The sequence below is a fragment of the Bidens hawaiensis genome, unplaced genomic scaffold, assembly GCF_021521415.1.
Source record: "Bidens hawaiensis isolate Kalapana, Puna unplaced genomic scaffold, B.hawaiensis_p1.1 tig00004414_1, whole genome shotgun sequence".
Classification (NCBI taxonomy): domain Eukaryota; kingdom Viridiplantae; phylum Streptophyta; class Magnoliopsida; order Asterales; family Asteraceae; genus Bidens; species Bidens hawaiensis.
In genome coordinates, this window is record NW_027491266.1 from 1948815 (window position 1) to 1972950 (window position 24136).

The 24136-nt window shown below is 36.2% G+C and overlaps 1 protein-coding gene across 1 annotated transcript; it reads left to right on the plus strand.

Annotated features, from left to right (window-relative positions):
* The first annotated feature begins 8868 nt into the window (after positions 1-8868).
* On the plus strand, positions 8869-11570 carry LOC143626562 (UPF0613 protein PB24D3.06c-like). Its single transcript, XM_077096618.1, has 9 exons — positions 8869-9003; positions 9087-9163; positions 9228-9333; positions 9416-9508; positions 9572-9637; positions 9693-9838; positions 9981-10089; positions 10899-10963; positions 11172-11570. Exons 1-9 carry the CDS (start codon positions 8911-8913, stop codon positions 11317-11319), a joined length of 903 nt encoding a protein of 300 aa, XP_076952733.1. The 5' UTR covers positions 8869-8910; the 3' UTR covers positions 11320-11570.
* The last annotated feature ends 12566 nt before the right edge of the window (positions 11571-24136 follow it).

Below are 24136 nucleotides of genomic sequence, written 5' to 3' on the forward strand. Positions count from 1 at the left end.
TATACTTCCACATCTAAAACATGAAGTGCCATTGTTTTCGGACCTACTAGCTTCATTCCATTTACTATGTTGGTTGGAATTGTTACTTTGTGGGACATGGTAGTTATTGGTTCTCTGGCTACGACCACGGCCACGACCGTAAGAATTAGTGTTCCATTCAAATGAATGATTACGACCATTAAAATGCTTTTTGTCAACACGTCCACGGCCACGTCCACGTCCACGGCCTCGTCCACGACCTTGTTCTCATTTATGACCAGAATTTTTATGAGAATATTTGTGAGCAACATTTGCTTCTGGTATTGCTAATGAACCTGTGGGATGAGATTGATGATTTTTTCATCAATAATTCATTATTTTTTTCTGCTACAAGGAGTAATGCATTTAGATCAGAGTATCTTCTAAAATTCTGCAATCGATAATGTGTTTGCAAGTTTATATTTGATGCATGAAATGTGGAGAAAGTTTTCTCCAACATATCTCCCTTAGTAACAGTTTGCCCACAAAATCGGAGCGTTGAGCATATTCTGAACAAAGCAGAGGTATACTCATTTACTTTTATGAAATCTTGGAACCTGAGATTGTTCCATTCATCTCTAGCAGTGGGAAGTAGAACTTCCCTTTGATGATCAAATCTGCTTTTTAAATCTTCCCACAAAATGCATAGATCCTCACAATTTGAATACTCAAATTGTAACATCTCGTCAATGTGTTTGTGGAGGAAGACATCGGCTTTTGCCTTGTCTTGATCCTCGCAATTATTTCCCTCTGTTATCATATTCAAAACACCCATTGATTTGAGATGTCGTTCAACATGTGCCGCCCACGACATATAATTATCTTCGGTGATATTAAGAGCCGGAAATTCAAGTTTTACGGTGTTTGCCATTTTATTACTAAACACAAATAAGATAAATATTATGATTACATACTTATTAAAATTGAAAGAAAATACAAAGGTAGAGCTATAAATAGATAAAGAAAAATGAAAAGATTAAACTCTCTAGGTGGGAGATTACAAATTAAGAACAATAAGATTATCAGCATTATTGTAGTTAACATTAAAACTGGATGAATCATCTTTCCAAATATTATCTTGAGTATTCCCGAAAAGAAAATTTATGTATTTATGAAAGATTTGAGATTGATAATTGGCTATTTATAGTTGAAAATTTATAACCGTTTTACAACGGTTATATTACCGTTTTATAACGGTAATATTACCATTTGTATGTGTGTGTGTATATATATAATATTACTTATTTTAAAGTAAGATAATAAATAAGATATTAAATAAAGTTTATTTCAAAAAATATATAATTAGTATGCACGATAATAAGAATCGAATTGTTAGTGTAAATAATTTAACTTCTAAATGAAATATTAGTGTGCATATATAAATAAAAGTTAACAATGTTTATACACATTATTGTTATTACTTAGTATATGTATATGCATATATATATTTCCAATGTACATAATTAAAGAAGTGTTTATGATGCTTATGTGGATACATTTGTGCCTATTACCTTTCTTGATTAGGATATAAGCGTCTCGTGCTGATAACGTGTTATAATATTAGCCCTAACTATAACAAGATTATTAGGGTAATATGAGAACTTGAAGATAACAAAGAAATAAGAGAATAGGAAAATATATGATTCAGAAACTTTGTCGATGATATCTCTTCTTAGGTTACATGAGGTAGATATATATACAAAAGGAATTACTATTTAGAAGACATGAACATATAATTGGTGTTGAAAATTGTCATCCATCACATGGATGTGTTTTCTTACACGTTTATAACACAATCATTTATTTATGTTGTTGTTTGGTCAAACAATTAAAAGGAGTTTGACCAATTTTTTTTAATTATTATTATTTATTTTCTTTTAGCCTTAAAATACAAGAGCAGCTCAAGTTGTTTAAATCTAGTGCGCTAGAAATATCTTTTTGGCAGTTATCTGAGAAAAAAATAATTGGGTCGAGATCCTATTTGCAAAGAATGAGGCAAAAACAGTTGTTAAGTCAAGAGAAGCGTCAAAGAAACGGAGAATCAGTTGTCAGGTTTTATCGTTTCAGGTTAAAGTTTCAGTTTTTTGATTTCAGATTGTTATTCTGACGCATTTAAATAGGTTGATTTTTTAACAGAGTTCAGTAGAACAACCGTTAAGTTCAGGCCTGTGCCATTGTTGTGTTTGTCTATGTTTTTATCCAGGTTTTGTTTTAGTCTTTGTCATGGTAGAAGACGGAAAGATTTCGATACAGAAGTTTGTTGGACAGAAGTTTGGTTTGTGGGAGATGCAGATTGAAGCGCTACTTCAGTACTTTGTCAGAAAGACTTGGATGTAGTGCTTGTAGATGAAAAACCAGAAAAGTTGTCAGATGAAGATTGAAAGAAGTTAGACAAGAAGGCTAGGGCTTGTATTACTTTGTCGTTGTCAAAAGATGTGGCGTTTAACATCATGAAAGAAATCACAACCCATGGTATGATGGAGACAATATCCAACATGCATGAGAAGCCTTCTGCAACGAATAAGGTCTATCTTATTAGAGAGCTCGTGACAACTAGAATGAAAGAGGGTGAGTCAGTTACAACACTTATCAATAATCTTTATTTGATCTTGTCCCGCTTAGTGTCAGTTGACATTCAGTTTGATAATGAATTTCAAAGCCTATTGTTATTATCTTCTTTACCTGATAGTTGGTCTCATACAGTAACTACGGTTTGTAGTGCTTCTACAAAAATTACTTTTGATTGGATTCGTGACATGATTCTAGGAGAAGATTCAGGATGTAGAAGTTCAAGCGAATCATCGAGAAATATGTTGGTCATAGAAGGAAGAGGTAGGGGAAAACAACGAGGTGGTGGGGGCATGAAGAAGAGTGAGTCTAAAACTCGTAAAGATATTGAATGATGGAGTTGTAAAGAGACGAGACACTTCAGTAATAAGTGTCCCAATGGTAAGAAAGAGGTGAACGTTACAGAAGATGACACGATGACGAGGTCACTAATGATGAGGCTTTGGTTTGTAGTATTGAGAGTAACATTGATGATTCGGTGATGAATTTTGGTGCATTGTTTCATGCCACTGACTACAGTGAAATGATGAAGAATCTAAAGGTTGGGTATTTTGGAAAGGTTCTACTAGAAAACGATGATATTCTAGAGGTTACGAGTATGGGAGATGTTAATTTGATAACTTTAGCCGGTACTTCTTAGACTTTCAAATATGTGAGGGTTATTCCAAGTTTGAAGAAACGTTTGATTTTAGTTAGTCAGTTGGATGACCAAGGGCACGATGTTAAGTTTGGGAATGGGTAGTGGAAAGTAGTCAAAGGGAATCTCGTGGTTTCTTGACGCAAGAAAATGGGTTCGTTGTATATGGTCGATATGTCACCAAAAGGAGTGGATCTAGTTTTAGTGAAAGACAAAATCCTGTTCACAAAATCTCGTGGGCAGAAGAAGGTTCGTTTTGCAAGTAACAAACCCATAGCCAGAGTGAAGATTCAGGATGAACGAGCTAGGAAGGTTATATCATTCAGAGGGCATCATGACAGTGGGAGCACAGGTCGTGTTTCAGTTACAGTTCCAGGTCGACAGTGGATTAAGAAAACCAATATTCCAGCTGTAAAAGTCTCTCCAGTGGATAACTTGCTGAGTATGGAGAGTGTTTGTTCTCGGGATATCTCATGATCCAGTAGTTCGTTACAGTGGGAGCTGGTAGGGACAGTGAACGGGTTAGGGGCATGTTTAGCCATGGCTGACGTGTTGGAGCTCCAAGTAGCTTCAACTGGCCTTCAGGTTAATTGATGAGAAGGAGGTGGCAACTAGAAGATGTTTAATGTTCGGATTACAGAAGTACAATCAGGAGTGAATACGAGAGTTCTCAAGGCCTCTGAGTGGGAGATTGTTGGGTTCGTAAGCCTTGTGTGACCCGGTTTATCATTTGCAGTCCAAAGGGCAGATGGGTGTAGGGTGGCCAGACCTAAGCCCGACCCGATTTGTACGTAGGTCATTGTTACTCAATAAAGAATACATAGTTGCCACCCTTGGACGTAGGTCAGTTTAGACCGAACCACGTTAAATTCTCGTGTTTGTTTATTTCTTTCGTGTTCGTGTTCAGTTTCGTGTGTGCTTTAATCCTAACATAGTACAACACATAAAGCTCTCCCTAATTGCTCGTTCACTAATTTGTGGCACATTATATAATGGATCCGGTCATCTGTTCCAGATTAGTTCAGTCATCTCGCATTTCGGTCGGTTAGTATAGCATCGCAACCTTTTATATGTATCAAGTGAGTTATTTTATATATTTGATGCGCAAAAACACTGCGTAATAAATAAGATATAAAAAATAGATTTAAGGATTGAAAGGTCATTAACTTTGAACTTATAGTAGACCAGGGCTTGTTGATAAAAGAAGTTCAATTTTAACTCGGTTTATTACACATGAAGCTGAATTGCCAATAACCAATAGCCAATTTGAATGGTGGAGTTAATAATGGTTTAAATCTTTAGAGATCTCTAAATCAGGTAGGAACATGTTGACTTTTATGGACATACAAACTTATTTGAACTGCAGATTTAGTATTTAGATTTTGACTTTTAACGTGATAAATGTGTCTTACCATTTAACAAACAGATTCACTAAATACAAGCTTTGAAAATTTAGCAGCTTAGGCCTTTAGCAATGTTTTTAAACTCGGACCTGATCGGCCGGTCTGACCAGTTGGACCGAAAATCGGTGACACAAGTGGTCCGGTTAACACCTTATGACTCGTTTATAAAAAAACTCGGCCAGTTAGAAGCGGTTGGCGGTTGAACCGGTCGAACCTATACTTCTCTATTTATGAGACTAAACTGGTGGTTTTCCACTTCTTCAATACTCCAACGAGCTATTGCAAATCTGTTTGATATACAGAAAAGTGAAAGACAAAGTGAAACTTGAAGATGAATGTTCTTCTTTGTTATTGAACAAGTTGTAGCTGAAAAAATAATAAAATAAGATGGAAACTTCAAAGAGAGAGGATGAGATGTTCAATCTGAAAATGAGAAAAATGGGAGTGTGATTTGAATTGAGTAGGTGGATATTATGGGGAAAGTAAACAAATCTTGTCCATGAGATATTATGGGAAAATGTAATAAGTTTTTATTTAATATAAATAAACTATATAAACATTTATGTTTTAAGGAAATTGTATATCTCTTGTGATACCAACTTTAATACCTATATACACACTATAATTTATGGTTAACTTTGAATTTTCTTAAATGTTTCGATTTTCTAAATTTTAAAACTGAAAAAAAAAATTCCGGTTCTTATTCCGATTTAACCGGTCGAACCGATCCGACCAGTGACCCAGTAAGGTGAACGGTTCGTTGTCCGATCATTTTTTAAAAACATTGGCCTTTAGGGGCTATACCTTATTTGTCTGCAGTAAGTGTCTACATTTTTTTTACTTTTGTTAACATCAATTATTTGTACTTTTAATTGATTTGATTGCTTCATCTGATGAACTATTATATGTTGTGTTTGTGCTTGCATTATGCTTACCTTCTTTCATCATAAGGTTATGTCACACTTCATTATGTTCTATAAGTAGAATTTTTAACACAGGAAATCTAATAAAACCCTTATTGGACAGTTCAAGCGACGGAAACCCGAGAATGAAACGACTGATGACTTCCGACTAACGCGGGCTGCAAACTTTTTTGTTTTTGAATAGGAGTCAATAGCTGCTTACAGTTTGAAACGATTGATGACTTCTAACTAAACTTCTAGACTTTTGACTAAAAAACAGCTTACGACTGCATTATTATGTACCTAGATGTTAGCCAATCTTAACTCGTTTAGTAAGAACTAAAATTATAGCTTATAGTGGAATATACATATGACTAGTTATTAGCTTTTAAACCGAGTGCTAATTCGTGGTTCAAAATTCTAGTTTAAAATAAATGTAAAAGTAAATGATGATGTGAAAATGCAAAGATAATTTGAGAAAGGTGTATTGTTGGAGTAAAAGAAAGGGATATTGGTTTTTAATACTCACAACTTTCATCCGTTAGTTAATATCACTCCCAACTTTCACTTTGTCTCCCACCACTCCCAACTTTCAACCTATTTGTTTTTATCACTCCCCCGTTAACTGAAGACTAACTTCGTTAGTAAAGATGCTGACGTGGCTTTTTTTAATTTTTTTTAAATTAAAGCAGACATGAGGTGACATGCCTATTTGGAAATTACCTTTTTTTATATAACAAATATCAATAACATAATCCACATTATCATTCACCTTCAAACCCTAAAAACCACCATATCCTAAAATCTATATCAAAATTAACACAATCCGCATTATCATTCACCTTCAAACCATCACACCAGTCATGATTCAACACACATAACCCGTATGACTCACCACCGGAATCCAATTTCACTGATTTTTTTTCACCCTAGCTTAATAATACAGTGGGAGACGATGAGTTCGGAGATCTGTACTCCAATCGATGCCATCCCGCTGATAAAATGATCGTCGTTGCTGGATATCCGTCCGATTGATATCGTTAGGGTTCCAAGATATGATGATGAGATTTTATACGGCTCAAAGTTGGATGATAAGAAGTTGAATTTGGTTGTGAATGAAGGTGTAACTAAAACCCAGAAGGTGTTGCCGTTGGGGGATACATGAGTTAGGGTTTTAGATGAAACCCTAATTGGTAAAGGTGAGATTTTGGATGAGAATTTTGGAATTGAAGATGATGGGAGGTGGGTTTTGTGATTCTGGGGCTATTGGAATCACGACTCGGGTTTCAAAACCTGGTGGTGATGAGTGGGATGATGATGATGGTGACGGTGAGGTTGAATTGCAGATTGTTGAATCTCATGCTTTGTTTAAGTATTGTTATTGATGTTTGATATATATAAATGTTTGATATAAAAAAAAGAGTTAGTGGCCATTTTCGTCCCTGTGGTTTGCTACTTTCGTCACTTCGGTCCAAAGTTTGAATTTTTGTCAATTTCGTTCTCATAGTTTTAAATATTAGCCAATTACGTCCCATCTGTCTAACGGCATCCAACTATGCCGTTAGTTTAACGGTATTTTTGTCTTTATCCTTTTTATTTTGAATTATTGGTCATTTTAGTCACTGTGGTTTGATACTTTTGCCACTTCAGTCCAAAGTTTGAAAATTTGTCAATTTAATGTTCAGTTTAATTCAGATTTTTATTTTATTTTATTTTTGTCCACTTCAGCATGATTTGATAGACTTAAACCTTTCTGAGGACATGGTTGAGGATAGAAATTCATGGAGAAGTAGATTTAAAGTTAAGGATTTTTAGTGAGAAAGGAATTCCTTAGGGCTTCTATTTACCTTATTTTGGTCACATTTATAGTATTAGTATTAGTATTACTATTAGTATTATTCTTCCCATATACATAGTATTAGTATATTCTTTTCATATATATTATTATTAGTATTATGATTATTATTATTATTATTATTATTATTATTATTATTACTATTATTATTATTATCATTAATATTATTATTATTATTACTGTTAAACTTTGATTTCCTTTTTATTGCTTCATACATATGGACTTTAGAGCTGAGGGTCTTTCTGGAAGCCACCTCTTTATCCCTTTGGATAGAGGTACGGTGTGCCTACATCCCACCATCCCCAGACCCTACCTATAGCTTTTCTGTTGGTGGGACTTCACTGGGTATGATTTGTGATTTTATTTTATTTTTATTTTTTTTGTCTATAACCCTAAGGAGCATAATCCAAGCCCATAACCATCGGGCATCAACCAAAACAAATCTGTATTTAATCTGTCGACAACATTAATTATACCCTTTTCCCATCGTATTTAGTTTCTAGACGGTTCCTAAACTCTTTCCCATGGTGGAATTCAGTGGTAAAGTGGTCAAAGCAATTTCCTGGAACCGAATTGTACGAAAAAAACTAAAAATCGTTTCTTTGATTAATGCATAATAGTTAGGGTTTAGAGATTAACATATCGTAACGAAAATGTGGGTCGAAACCAACTATTATACATTAATCAAAGAAACGATTTTTAGTTTTTTTATGTACAATTCGGTTTCAGGGAATAACCTTGATCATTAAATTCCACCATGGGGGGAGAGTTTAGGAAATGTCTAGAAACTAAATATGAGGGGGGTATGATTAATGGTGCCAAGAGAGTAAATGCATACCTGTATTGGAGGTTGCTCGATGGTTTTGGGCTTGAATTATGCTCTTCAGGGTTATTGACAAACAAAAAAAATTATAATTATAATAAAACTGAATTAAACTAAACATTAAATTGACAAATTTTCAAACTTTGGACTGAAGTGGCAAAAGTATCAAACCACAGGGACTAAAATGACCAATAATTCAAAATAAAAAGGAGAAAGACAAAAATACCCTTAAACTAACGGCATAGTTGGATGCCGTTAGATGGATGAGACGTAATTGGCTAATATTTAAAACTATGAGGACGAAATTGACAAAATTTCAAACTTTGGACCGAAGTGGCGAAAGTAGCAAACCACAGGGACGAAAATAGCTATTAACTCAAAAAAAAAAGTAATTTCCAAGTAGGCATGCCACCTCATGTCTGACTTAATTAAAAAGTTTTAAAAAAAAAGCCATGTCAGCATCTTCACTAATGGAGTTAGTCATTGGTTAACGGGTGAGTGATAAAAACAGATAGATTTAAAGTTAGGAGTGGTGAGAGATAAAGTGAAAGTTAGAAGTGATATTAATGAATGAAAATTGAGATTATTAAAAACCAATATCCTAACAAAAAACAAGAAGAAAAGGTGAAAAACAAAGTTGAGTAGAATTCAATTTGAATGAAAACCTCATCTTCACTGGGACCAGTTGCATCATCGTCTTGGCAATGGCCACCAAGTTGGTCTCCTCTGGCGTTCCTATGGTTCGCAAGAATCAGTTACGTGGTCTCATGTTCAAGTACGGCCCTAAGCCTGTTCAGGTATGCTACTTTATTGAATATGAATATATCACTCACCAACTGAATTATTCATCTTCATTTCCTTTGAATCTTTGATGATACAGGTTGCATTTAAGACCGGGGATTACAAACAACAACTTGTTTTCATTGGTGGATTGACCGACGGCTTTTTGGCTACAGAGTATGTGCATTCTTGTTCAAGTTGTTTTCATTGATGAAGTTTGAATGACTTCAATTTTGTGCAGCTATTTGGAGCCACTCGCAATAGCGTTGGATAAACAAAAGTGGTCATTAGTTCAGTTTTTACTTTCATCTTCCTACACTGGATATGGCATCTCTAGCTTGAAACAGGTATCTTTTTTTCACTTGGTAACAAACAACTGTTATTATTTTTATCTATGTAAATATATCACACATTTGTGACAAACTAAAGGATGCTTTGGAGCTTGACCAGTTGATCAATCACTTAATAAACAAAGAGGATTCCGAGGCTGTAGTGCTGCTCGGGCATAGTACAGGCTGTCAGGTTAGCCCTTTTGAATATTATTTCATTTAATCTCAAATCATAAACTAACTTTATCATTAATAGGATATTGTTCATTACATGGGTACCAATTCGGCATGCTCTAGAGCTGTTCGTGCTGCAATTCTACAGGTATACTTTTACGTATTATTTAAATGAATAACAGACCGACTAAATTTTAATTCAGGCTCCAGTTAGTGATCGGGAATTTAGAGCAACGCTGCCTGAAACTGCTGGAATGATTGATTTGGCTTCAAAGTTAATAGCTGAAGGTCGGGGATCCGAGTTGATGCCCCGGGAATCAAATCCTGATTCCCCGATAACTGCGTATAAGTCAGAAGAATTTAAAACCTGTTTTTTAGCTAGAAAGTTTTATAATGTGTTGTAAGTTTTATCAGAACTGTAAACAACTGAATTTTAAAACCTGTTTACTAGCTGAAATGGTAAAACAAGTACTGAATTTCTGATAGTGCAGATTTCACTCGCTGTGGGCATACATGGGTGATGATGACATGTTTAGTTCTGATCTCAGCGACGACCAACTGAAACAGCGAATTGGTCATATGTGTAATACACCATGCCAGGTAACTGATTATAAGTATTACAGATAACCATTCAATTGTGTATATGTATGTGTGTGTATATATGTACACATACATATACATATATACATACATGGTTCAGTTCTCTACGGAGTCCAAATTATTTAATAGTTTTAAGAACTCTTTAACAACCAATCTTTTTATTTATTTATTTTATATATTTAATAATATTTGAGGGTAGTTTTGACATATATTTCATGTAATTTTGTGTTTACATATGTGCAATAACCCTATGACATATATGTGTAATAACGAATTTACATATATGTAATCATAAAATTAGATATCATACAAAACTGCCCTCAAGTAATATTCAATATATAAACTTAATAAATAAAATGATTGGTTGTCAAAGAGTTCTTAAAGTTATTAAATATTTTGGAAGTTCTGAAATGATCTGATTCTATGTGTGTGTGTATAGGGATCAATACCGAACCACAAATAACATAAGAACTAGTCACAAACATTCTTTTATGATTAGAATTTATTAAAGTGCATAGTTATAAAAGATTAAATGATTTCTCTTTTTATTATTAAATTAAATTCACATGTTTACATGTGTAGATCACTTGTATACTGAATCTACAGGTGTGTGGATATTTATAATATATGAAGTACTGTAGACTTGCAGACATATGCATATGATATATATTAACGACATAGCTATGATGTATTTTAACATTCATGTTAGAATCTTAGATAAATACACAAATGAATAAATGATTTTAATTAGTTCTTGCAGTATTTGTAGTTCTGTACCATACATATATAATAAAATTTGCATTATACAGGTTATATTTTCTATGGCTGATGAATATGTTCCAGATTATGTTGACAAGAAAGCCTTAGTGCAAAGGCAAGTGCTCAAACTTGAAACACGAATGATGATGGTTTGACTTTTCATTTTGGGAATGGGTCAACGGGTTGGCATTGACTTAAGAAATTTCATTCATAGTTTTTTTTTCCATTTTTCAGTTCAACTTGTTTGACCCGTATCCTTTTAATTCCATTTTTTCCTTTTACATAAAAGAAGCATATGGTGATTGTAATATTGTTAAGTGTAGATTGTGTAAAGCGCTGGGAGGTGCAGAGAAAGTTGAGATTGAATGGGGAAATCATTCGTTATCGAATAGAGTTGGTGAAGCTGTTGACGCAATTATCGGTTTTGTGAAGAGTGGGGGTCCTAATGGTTGGGATGATCCATGGACCTAATGTTGCTGTTACATCTTCATGTTGTAATTATTATTATTATTATTGTTCTCATCAGCCTGAAATCATTTTTGGTTTATTTTACTTTAATAGCCGAATATATGGAGTCTTTTGAACGTCTCTTTGCGACAATATGAATCCCCTTTTTGATATTGATTACATCCTTCTACAAAGGCATAGGTAGCGTTAACCGATCAACCCGACCAACCTGTTTATGGTGTTAGGATAGAACTTCTTTTTACATTTTGTTTTATGGTTTCATTTTCATCAAAGTAGTTCCAACACTTATTATTATTTTTTTAAATAATGTTGAATGCATTTTTAAATATCCTCACCATCATTAAGGGTAGTTCCAACACTTATCATTATTTTTTTAAATAATGTTGAATGCATTTTTAAATATCCTCACCATCATCAGGGGGATGTTTGTTTTTTCTGGGAAGCTCTTTCTGGTCTCTTTTGTCTGTGTCACGCAGGCCACGCGCATACATTTAGGTTTGCAGACTGTTTGTTTTTCAGAAAACATTTCATTAAAAAATGTCTGCGCGCCCTCTTCATGGCGCAGACTTGGACCAACCACTTTTCACATCTATCTTCTGACATCTTCCTATCTTTTATTTCATTCTCCTTTCTTAAACCTAAAACCACAAATACCCTTCTTCCACCCTAACCTCCCATCCCATGCCCCTCCACCTCCGGTTCCTCCGGCCACCACACAGCTCCACACCACCACCGTCGCACACATATGGGCCACCGCTGCACCTCCGCCTCCCCCGCACAGGTCCGCCTTACAACAAGGTAAACATCACCTCTGCTGACAGCTTCTCCGTTGATGTTAACACCGGTATAACCACCCATCCATCCCGATTCCGTCGGCCACCTACGTCGCCGCACACCACGTCGCCAACCACCAACCTTGTCACCGACCACCAACCCGGCTGCACACCATCCCGTCACCTCCGACCTCGCTGTCGCCTGCTCCGACGCCTTCTCCAGGTTTAGTAATTGTTAATTAGTTATGTTAATTGATTTGTATTTTTTAGGTTTTTGTTAATTGTTTTGTTCAAATAGGGTATTAATGTAAATCTTGTTAATTAATTGTTTAATTCTTAATTGAGTTGTTAATTGATTGTTCTCTATCTTTATATACATTATATATGTTTGAACTATCAAGTTGGGTTTGTTGTTTGTGCTTGGGTTCAAATGTATGGTTTTCAGGTTTAGTTATAATGGAAAAAAAAGTGTTTGAGTAGTTCGGTTCTTGCGTTCATATATAATAATTAAAAAAAGTGTTCTGCTTATACAGTTTCGGGCTTACATGAATTAATTAAAAAAATGTTCGGTTTTTTTTGTGTTCAAAAGTAAGACAATAAATGTTTGTTTATTCTTATTATCGGGTTTGGGATAGCTTAAGTCGTGTTTGGGTTAGTTTGTGTCATGTTGTTTGGTTTTTGTTTGTGTTAGTACGGGTTATTTTGCGTTGTTCGGGTTATTCTAACATGTATTTATTTGTTTATTTATTTAGATTTGATAAGACTCAACAACGGCTACACTGATGGAACTTGACAATTTGATTACGAGATTAGTGTTACATGTTAAACTTGGATTATGTATTTTGATGTTAGTATTTTTAATTATGGACAATTTGTAATTTTTTGTATAAAATTTATTATTATGTATTCTTAATGTTGTTGGATAATTTTATTTTTGGTATAAAGCTAAATATTGAAAGTTTTAGTAGTCTGCAGACGTCAACAGTCTTCTTCTTGCAGACTGCATAGATTTGGTTCACCTCTTCTGTTACAGATGTTTGCAGATGTAGTCCGCAGACTACAGACAGTTTAGCTCTTAAAAAACAAATAGCACCTTAATCAATCTTCGTACATAGTAAAAAAAGGAGCAGGGGTTTGGGATTTGAAACTAAAATCCTTGACTTATTGGAGGTGGGTTCAAAGGCATAAACCACTTTACGCGGGTTATGTTTATGGGTTAAGACTAAAAACAAAAAAGAATAAAAAAAGATTGATGGTGTCAAGTGAAAATCCCGTACTACAATATTGTTACCGGAACATCCTTATCTTTTGTTGCATTCAAGTTTAATTTTATTACTTTGTTAATCTATTTTAAATTACATATTTTAAAGACAGAATTACAAATTTTGTCCTTTAAAAAAAGCCAAATTACGGTTCGTGTCTTTTTTTAGTTTCTTTGCAGGCGGTGTACTTTAAACTTTTTTTCTACATGTTATGTCCTTTACGCTAATTGGGTTAGAAAAACTCAATTAAATAGCCTCACGTGAGACGCATGTGAGGGCATTTTTGTCTTTTCAACAAAGTGGTTCAAATATATTATTGTAAAAATAAATAATAATATTAAAATGATTCTCTCACTCTTCCCATCTTCTTAATCTCTCTCTCTCATCCTCTCCCTCCCTGTCTCCAAACCATCTCCGGTCTCCCTGTCTCCAAACCAAAAACCATCTCCGATCATCTTCTCCGGCGAGGAAGACAAAACCCTAATTAACCGCACAAATCGAAACCCTAATTAACAACAACCATCCTTCTTGTCCGCTAGATCTAGGACGTTTCATCTCTTCGCTGGATCTGGGACAAATCGAAACCATAATACCTACTGCTTGTTCTTCTTGTAATACGTTTGTGGGCTATTCAAAACAGTGGTGGTGGATGGGATGGAGGTGGCCGGATCCGGTGGTGGTGGAAGTAGTTTGCGTTTGGGATACGGGTGGGTTTTGCCGATTCCGATACCGAGGTGGGTTTTGGGATACGGGTTTAGCAAGAGGATGGGAGTGATGATGATTGGTGGTGGTGGTGGTTGGAGATGGGTGGTTGACGGCGGCGGTGAAGGTGGCCGGAATCGGAAGAGACGACGGAGATTATGATGACCGGAGATGGTTTTTGGTTTGCAGACAGGGAGAGACGGCGGAGAACCATGGTGGCTCCGGCGGGGTGAAGGTGTGGTGATGGTGATGGTGGCTCCGGTGGAACATGGTATGGTGACCGGAGTGGTTGTGGTATGATGATGGTGGTGGCATAGAGAGAGAAATAAGAGAGGTTGGTGGTGGTTGCTGGAGGTTGAAGGTGGGTGGGTTTGGTGGTGGTGGATGAGTTCTGGAAGAAAGGGAGTGTTTTATAAACTTCTTGCAGGTGTAGACGAAAAGACAAAAATGCCCTCACATGCGCCTCACGTGAGGGTATTTAACTGAGTTTTTCTGACCCAGTTAGCGTAAATGACATAACGTGTGGAAAAAATAAGTTTAAAGTACACCGCCTGCAAGGAAACTAAAAAAAGGACACGATCCGTAATTTGACTTTGTTTAAAGGACAAAATTTGTAATTTTGTCTATTTTAAACTCTTGTTTAAGTTTATCTTTCTTTTGATTGGATATTTATCTCGGGAAGGTCATTTAAACGGTTGGAGAATGAACATGAATGTTAGTTTTTGATTATTGAATATTATTTGCAAAACAATTGGTAATGAAAGCTTTTGATCACGTAGAGAATTCTTGAGTCATTTGATTGCTTTCGTTTTCGCTCATTTGGTAACAGAGTTCTTGGTTTTTCAAACTGCTTTGTGTGGATATGAAGACCCTCGAGATCCTAGACTCGCTGACAAAGGCAACAACAAAGTTGTTCCCTACCCATATGCTCATGGAGAAGAATGGCGTCCTACTCGTAGAACCGTCGACTGAGGCAACAGTGTCGTCTATCCTGACCACGGGATCTTTAGATCAAAGGGCTTCGGAAATGAGTCTAGGATCCTCAAATACAACTAGAGATCAAACATCTTTGTCAACAACTCCGAGATGGCGAGATGTTGAGTTACAATGGGAGAGGCATGCATGTTAACCAAACTGAATTAGAACCATGATGTGAACAAGGAAGATGAGCATCCTCTTAGGCAGGATCCCATGCACTCATTGGACGGATCAATTGGGGAACTTACCAAAAATGATGAAAATAATGATGATGTTGGGCCTTATGTCCTGGAGGGGGAGGGCGAATCCCACCTTGATGAACTCAATAACTGTTTCCAACGTGGGTCACTCATTAGCAGTTTATCGGATTATTTTGTTGGTCAAATTCCAATAAGGGTGTTTAAAATACCAAAATCTGATTAACTCAAACTAGAATAAGCTAATTAGGTTTGAGTTAGTCATATGTTACACGGGTTAAGCCGACAAAGGGTTCAAGTTTATTTTTCAAAAACACACGAGTTGCGGGACAACCCGAAATATCATTAGCCCAACTAGCAGTGCGCTAGTAGTCTACGACATTTAGCAAAGCAATTGAAGCCCAAAGCAAGCAAAGGAAGGCCAAGCCCATGGAAATAGCAGAACAACTGTAGGCTTGTAGCCGAAATCCAAAAGGTCGGGTTTACAAAAAGCAACAATCTCTCTCGTAGTTCAAGTCCAAACAAACAACCATTGATGACGGTCGGAATTATCTATATCTACATCTACAATATTACTAATAAAAGACTACTATTTTGTGCCACTTGTCACACTCTTAGCCATTCTATCTCTCTCTCTCCACCTTTTCAATTTATGTTTTTTTAGTTGGATCTTGATGTACATAAAATTATACATCCTTTAAACATCAAATAATCTCTAAAAACTGCAACTTCTATCAAATAATATAGCACGAAAGGCTACCTATCTTAATAAAATGTAATTTCAGGTAAACCCAAGCCTCAAACGAAGAAACAGGCGAAAAGACGAAGAAAAACGGAAGAAAACACAATAAAAACAAGAAACATGCCCCCATTCCTCAAGAAACACGCCCCCGTGAAACTGAAAACAAGAAAAGAGAAAAATCTACAATAATTTAAGCACATGTTAATAAAAGCACGAGGCCATGCCTCTTTGGCCACGGGGCCGTGGTCACCTCCAGATAAAGACAAAAAGAATTGAAGCACATGTCAACAAAAGCACGGGTGCGTTCCTCTGAAAGCACACCCCCGTGGTGAGTCATCATGTACGATCTGACAACATGCAACTAGGACACATGGACACGGGGCCGTGCTTAATAAAGCACGGGGTCGTGCTTCTACCTTCAGGTAGCCTACAAATAGAGGCTCTTGTGACATTTGAGAAGTGTGCTTGAAGTAGAGTTCTATACGGTTTTCACTTATAAAAACACCCACATTACACTCATATTGAAGATCTAGTGAGGAGTTTGAAGGTTTGGAGGTTATCATCATCATCCATCATCATCAGCACCATAATAATCCATCATTAAGAAGGGATGTTCATCCACATTAGGTTAGATTGTTCTAGTTTAATCATGTGTTTGTTATCATCATCTCTTTTTATGTTCATAACAATGCTCATTATGAGCTAAACTCCATTTACCATCTATAATCTATGGAGAAGCTTTGTTTTACTTGATGATTACATGAAACATGTGGTTTAGTTTGGTATAATACATGGTTATATTGCAATTATCCATTGATGAAGAAATGTTTTATCACTTTAATTCAATACATCAAAGTTGATGATTTATAATCATTCATGGTAATTCATGTTATTGAAAACTAGAAATGGTAAAAAGAATACTTTGATACTCTACTCAAGATAAAACATGGGATCCTTATGTTGTACTTAGAAATGATGAGATATAAGCTATGATCTATTTATCTAGTTTTGATAATTCTGAAATAACATTATTAACACGATTGCTTAGGTTATCATACTAGTTAAAGAAATCATATGTTAATGAAATGTGTACTTATAATCAAATTAAATCAACCAAGGGGAGGTTGTGTGAGTTAACTACAACCACTCAAAGTTTTTAGGAATGGTATTTGAGAAATCGAAGTCAATCCTAATCGTTCTACTATACCAAACTGCTTGTCTACTTAAATTGACATTCTCGTGGTAGCATGACATTAGGAAAGGATGGACTTTAAAATACACATGTTACTTTCTTTTATGTCATAGAATATGTTCACTTAGAAACCTAGGTTATCTCATCGTTGATTTCTCTCTCTGCCGTTTACAAGACTCTATAACAAAATAATACGTAGCAGATTCCGATTACAAACCCTATGTGTGATGCCGCTGCTAATTGCTATTAGTGTTCTTCCTTCTCCGATTACATGTGTGACACCGCTTTCTGATTCCGATCTGTTCTTTAATTTTGTTTTTGAACATTTATCTTCATCTTCCCTGTTCCTTTGTTGCTTATTATCAGGTAACATCACAATTCCCTCCTCTATAGTAAATGATTCACTTAAAACAATATTGTTCAATTATATGTATGTGTTTGTGTTCGGCTAAAATTAGATGAAAGAACACGAATATGACATGTTCATATTTGTTTGATCTAGATGAAATTCCAACATTAGTGCCACGCGCAATGTATGATGAACACTTTTTTTAATCACGCGTATCCATCAATTCATTGTCATTTTACTGTAGTATTGTAACTTGATAAATTTTCTATCCACCATGAATTGAGTGTTGTAAGCCCCTCCTAATTGATATGTGTTGTTGGCAATATGATCTTTTAGTACCAAAAGTGGAAATTGAATTGACTGTTGAGGATGGAAAATTGCTCTCGGTTGGATATAGGAACATGGTGGATTCATGCACGACATCATAGAGGATATTCGCAGAGCTCAAGTCTGGTAATGACACGAAGAAGCAGTTGACATTCACTAAAGGTTTATCAAGTAAGTTATTTTTTTAATTTGTTGTTTGATGCCGATTCATTTATATTTATAATAAAGCTTAAATTTTGTATTTGTTGGTTGATGTTTGTTTATCGCAGTTGGCTTCTTTTGCTGGCCTGCTATAGATATATATTTTACTTGTCACATTAGCTTTGAACTTCTCGATTCGGGTCAATTGTCAACTCATGTTTGGATCATAGAGTTCGCTTTTGACAGTTATTTATTTATGAAACTATATTCATTATTTACTCACAAACCAACCGTCCGACCCACTCAATTTTACCAGTTACATATTAGGTACTAAATGGAGCATGATGTTCTTGATGTGTTGAGCTTTCATATTTTTGGTACTAAATGTAGCATGGATCATGAAGTTCTTGATGCAAAAACATTGACTCGGGTATGCAAATTATATGAAATTTAGAATATGCTATTGTTTTTGTGTTCGTGTGACTGAAGGTCGGTTATTTTTAATATTATGCGGGCTGGTTATGTTGGTGAAGATGTTGAATCTATATTGCATAAGCTCCTTATGGTATTACAATACATATGACTGTATTTAATTATTTATCTTTGATATCTTTACACTTTTATAATAAAAGGTTTATATATGTTTTAAAAAGTTGCTGAATTTAATGTGCAAGCAGGGGATGGTTTACATTGATGAAGTTGATAAGATAACTTAAAAGGTTTATTTTTGGCATCATTTAAAGTGATTTTTGTGAACTATATTTTTTTGTTAAAAAATGATTTTTTTTTATAATTTACAGGCTGGCAGTTTAAACATGATGTGTATGGTGAGGGTGTTCAACAAGCTTTTCTTAAGATGCTAGAAGGAACTATAAGCAATTAAACTCATAGTTGATTTCCAAAATCAATAAAGTTATGATTTTTTTTTCTAAAATGAATTATTATAAATTTTGTAGATTGTTAATGTGCCTGAAAAGGAGGCCACGAAGCATCTTAGAGGCAATAACATTCAGGTTCATTCATATGTTTATTATATTTTTCGTGATCTTTGTTTAAAATAATAGGTGAATTTGGTTTAATTAAACGTAACTTTTCATGTATATTTATAAATATAGTAGAAATCCTCTTAATCTACTACTCTAATAAAAGAATATTTTTTTATGTATATTTTTAAATAAATATATAACTAGCAAAACAAACTAACTATAATGATTTAAAGACTAAAATATCTTCAAAACACATTCCATTTGATCAAAATATATAAAATATTGGGTCATGGAACTTAACCATAATTATTCAGTTTTAATAGGTGAAATTGGTTTAATTTAAATGCAACTCATATTTACTTTGAGTTAATTAACTTTAAAGTTCTTTAATTTATTTTAAGTTTAGAAAAAAAAATGATCATAAATGTAAAGATAAGACTATTATTAACCTGCTTCATTTTGTATTACTTGGTTGAACACTAAGTTTGTGAAGTTTGTAAATTTGTTACATAGTACTTTCACAACCAAGATGGATTATGGAGGACAACATACAGACGCCCAATGGGTTCTTGCTCAGAAAATGTTTCATGGGCTGCACAGTTTTAAACCAGCTGGTATGTTTAACTTTCAACCAACTCAATCAATCAATCAATCATGCCCAGTAAAATCCCACCGACAGCAAAGCTATAAGTAGGGTCTGGGGAGGGTGGGATGTAGGCACACCGTACCTCTATCCAAAGGAATAAAGAGGTGGCTTCCAGAGAGACCATCGGCTCTAAGTACATGTGTATGAAGCAAAATAAAGGAAATCAAAGTTTAACAGTTATATAAAAACTACTACTAATTATAATAATATTAATAATAAGATCACAGTTTAACAGCTATATAAAAGCTAATAATAATTATAATAATAATAATAATATATGTAAGGGAAATACCATTATGGTATGTGACCTAAATAAGTTAAGTCTAAGCCCTAAGGTATTTAATTCTCTCTAAAAATCCTTAACTTTAATTCTACTTCTCCACGAATTCATATCCTCAACCATGTCCTCGGAGAGGTTTAGGTCTATCAAATCATGCCTAATCCTCTGATCCCAAGTCAATTTCGGTCGTCCTCTACCCCTCCTCCCCTCTATAGTAATGTTTTCTACGGATCTAACAGGATTCGTCGTCTGTCTTCTCTTTACATGTCCAAACCATCTCAATCTCCCCTCTCTTATCTTGTCTGCTATGTTCGCCACCCCTAATCTCTCGCGAAACACAACGTTTTTTATTCGGTCTAGCCTTGTGTGCCCACACATCCAACGTAGCATTCTCATTTCTGTTACCTCCATCTTCCGCACTTGTGCCTTCTTGATGGCCCAACAATCTGTTCCATATAGCATTGCAGGTCTAACTGCCACCCTATAGAATTTTCCCTTTAGTTTAGTCGGGAAACTCTTGTCGCACAATATACCTGTGGCTGCTTTCCATCTACACCATCCTACCTGAACTCGGTGGGTCACATCACTGTCTAATTCCCCATCGCTCTGTACAAATGATCCTAAATACTTGAACTTCGTTACCTGCGGGACCACCTGCCCTTCAATTGTGATCTGTGCGTCTTCATTGTCGTTTATCCCACCAAAATCACAGTGGAGGTACTCCGTCTTAGATCGGCTAATCTTTAAACCTTTTGTCTCTAAGGTTGTTCGCCACTCCTCAAGCCTCATGTTTAGCTCTTGTTTTTTCTCAGCAAGTAACACAATATCGTCTGCGAACATCATGCACCACGGGAGAGTCCCCTGAATCGACTTTGACAACTCATCCAAGACTACTGCAAAAAGAAACGGGCTCAACGCTGACCCCTGGTGAAGACCTACCTCTACAGGAAAGAAATCAGTATCCCCCACTGGCGCACGGACACTTGTTTCGCTCCTGGTATACATATCCATAATTATCTCTATGAATTCCTGGGCACTCTTCTACCCTCCAAGCACTCCCAGAGCACCTGTCGTGGCACACTGTCGTAGGCCTTTTCTAGGTCAATAAACACCATATGTATATCACGCTTCTTCTCCCTATACTTTTCCATTAATCTTCTTATAAGGTGTATTGCCTCTGTGGTGGAACGCCCCGGCATGAAGCCAAATTGGTTGACCGTAACCTGAGTTTCTCGTCTAAGTCTAACCTCAATCACTCTTTCCCATAGCTTCATAGTATGACTTAGTAGTTTGATTCCTCGGTAGTTACCACAACATTGGGCGTCTCCTTTGTTCTTATAGATAGGAACTACAACGCTGCTCCTCCACTGGTCTGGCATCTTACCTGATTTGAGAATACTATTGAACAGAGTAGTTAACCACATGACTCCTTCCTCCCCCAGACACTTCCACACCTCGATGGGTATGTTGTCTGGGCCAACCGCCTTAGACCTTCCCATCCTCCTAAGTGCATCTTTCACCTCTTCTCGAGTGATCCGTCGGCAGTAGCAGTTATTCGATTGTTGTCGTTGAAAGTTTGTGTTGTCATGTTCTTCTTGGTAAGCTCTCCCATTGTTAAAAAGATTGTGGAAGTAGGTTTGCCATCTTAGCTTGATGTCCTGCTCCTTGACCAGTACATGCCCATCTGTATCCTTTATGAACTTCACCGGTCCTAGATCTTGCCTTCTACGCTCCCTGGCTTTGGCAATCTTAAACATAGCATGTTCCCCCTCTTTTGTTTCTAGACTTTCATACATCCGTTTAAAGGCCGCCTTCTTTGCTTCCGCCACCGCCTTCTTCGCCTCTATCTTGGCCGTTTGTAGTTGTCCCTCAATTCCACTCGCTCCTCCTCATTCGTGCACCTCATTAGCTCCCTAAAACATCCTTGTTTGTCCCTTATCTTGTCTTGCACTGCGTCATTCCACCACCAAGACTCCTTATGCCCACCTGTCTTTCCTGTTGTGACCCCGAGAGTCTCCTTTGCTACTTAGATGATCTTTGTCTCCATAGCTTCCCATATATGAGTTGAGTCCCCATTTAGTCGAGCCCGCGTATGCAGTATGAGTTTATCCTTAAACAGTAGGAGATTTTCGTCCTTCAAATTTCCCCATCGAATTCTCGGTGTACCTTTCTTCTCTCGAACAGTCAGCTTATTTCTGAAGGCTATATCTGTCACTAGTAGTCGATGTTGAGTCACAACTGCCTCCCCAGGTATGACTTTGCAGTCCTTCCACCAACGTCGGTCTCCTTGCCTCATCAAAAGGTAGTCAATTTGCGTGTCGCGTCCGCCACTGCTAAAAGTGATTAAATGAGAATCTTGTTTCCTAAAATAAGAAATTATAATACCTAGGTCATGTGCCATCGCAAACTCTAGAAGATCTGTTCCGGTCTCATTCCTATCACCAAAACCGAAACCCCCATGTACGGCTTGAAAACCATCGTTAGCCTTACCAATATGTCCATTAAAATCACCTCCAATGCAAATCCTCTCCCCCCTAGGTATGCCCCCTACCACTGCGTCTAGGCAATCCCAAAATTCTCTCTTTTCCTGATCCCCTAGGCCTACATGAGGCGCGTAGGCGGAGACTACTGCCACTACTTCCTCTCCTAGTACTAATTTCAACACCATAATCCTGTCATTATGTCTTATCACCTCCACCACACTAGTGTGTATTTCCTTAGCCACTAGAAACCCCACTCCATTCCTAGCTCCATCAGACCCCGAGTACCACAACTTATACCCATTACACTCAGCCCCTCTATGTCCTTTCCACTTAGTCTCCTGGAGGCATGCTATCTGAACCCTACGTCTTTTAAGCACATCTACCAATTCTAGCAACTTACCATTTAATGTTCCTACATTCCAAGAAGCCAAACGCAATATACGCTCCCTATCTTTACTCTTTCCTACACCCCTCGTTTCAGGACATGGTCTCAAGTAATAGTGTTCCTACGCTCTATGGTTGCAACTAATCACACAAACACAAGCAATAGGACACCAAATCAATAATAATAATAATAATAATAATAATAATAATAATAGTAACAAAAACTAATAATAATAATAATAGTGTGTAGCAATAACAATAATAGTCAAGAGATCTTAAAATGAAAATAAACTCCAAAGATCCGGATCACGTATGTTCTAATGATAATAATAATAATAATACTAATAATAATAATAATAGTGAGAAAGGAACGAGTATACCGTGAAGATGATGAAGGCAGATACAGCTCAACGGCAGCCAGGTTACAAGAAGCTCACTCTTTTGCTTTGGGACCCCCAACGGCAGCAAAAAATAATATTAACTTTATTCCCGTGGACACGAACACACTGCCGGAGGAAGCTTGTACGGTAGTTTCGAAGGTGATTCTGCCGGAGAAACAGAAACAGATCCGGTGATTCTTAATCACGAGCCCGAAGGCGATGGCAGGTAAAAAAACGGCGGTAGTTGATGGTTCTTCTCGCCAAAGAAATGGTGTGGGCAGGTGAGGCGGTGGCTTTCCTCTTCGGCGAAGCACAAAAGCAGGGAATAAGAGCGGTGGATATTAATAATAATAACAATAACAATAATAATAATAACAATAATAACAGTAATAATAATAATAATAACAATAATAATATAATATGATAATAGTAATAATAATAATACGGGTAGATAATAATAATAATAATAATAATAATAATAATAATAATAATCCGATGATGATGGTGAATGCGAGGAGCGAATTAACAGGCCAATAGTTGTTGGAATTCAGGTGGCGGCGGTGGCTGCCGGAGTAGAATTAACCGGCTGTGCGGCGGAGTACTTCCGATGATGATGGTGACGGTAAACGGGAAGAGCAGATCTTCTCAACACCAACAAGGTGGTGATGTGTGGTGGCGTGTAGATGGGTGGGTGGGTGGGTGGGAGGTATGTGGATTTCGTTTGTGTGGCTGCCGACGATGATGGTTGTGTATCGGAGTTACGGTAACTTTCAACCAACTACATCAAGCATTTCCTTTTCGGTTATGTGAATATACATTCAAATTCAAGCATTTAGCAAAATATTCAGTCCAACTTCCATTACTTGTTTAGTGATTTTCAACGTTTTATATCTATAACATTTTTAAATAGGGAATATCTCATATAACAGTAACCAAGTTTGAAAAGTGTTTCAATTAGGTCACTCATACATATTTTTCCCAAAACGAGTCACTATATC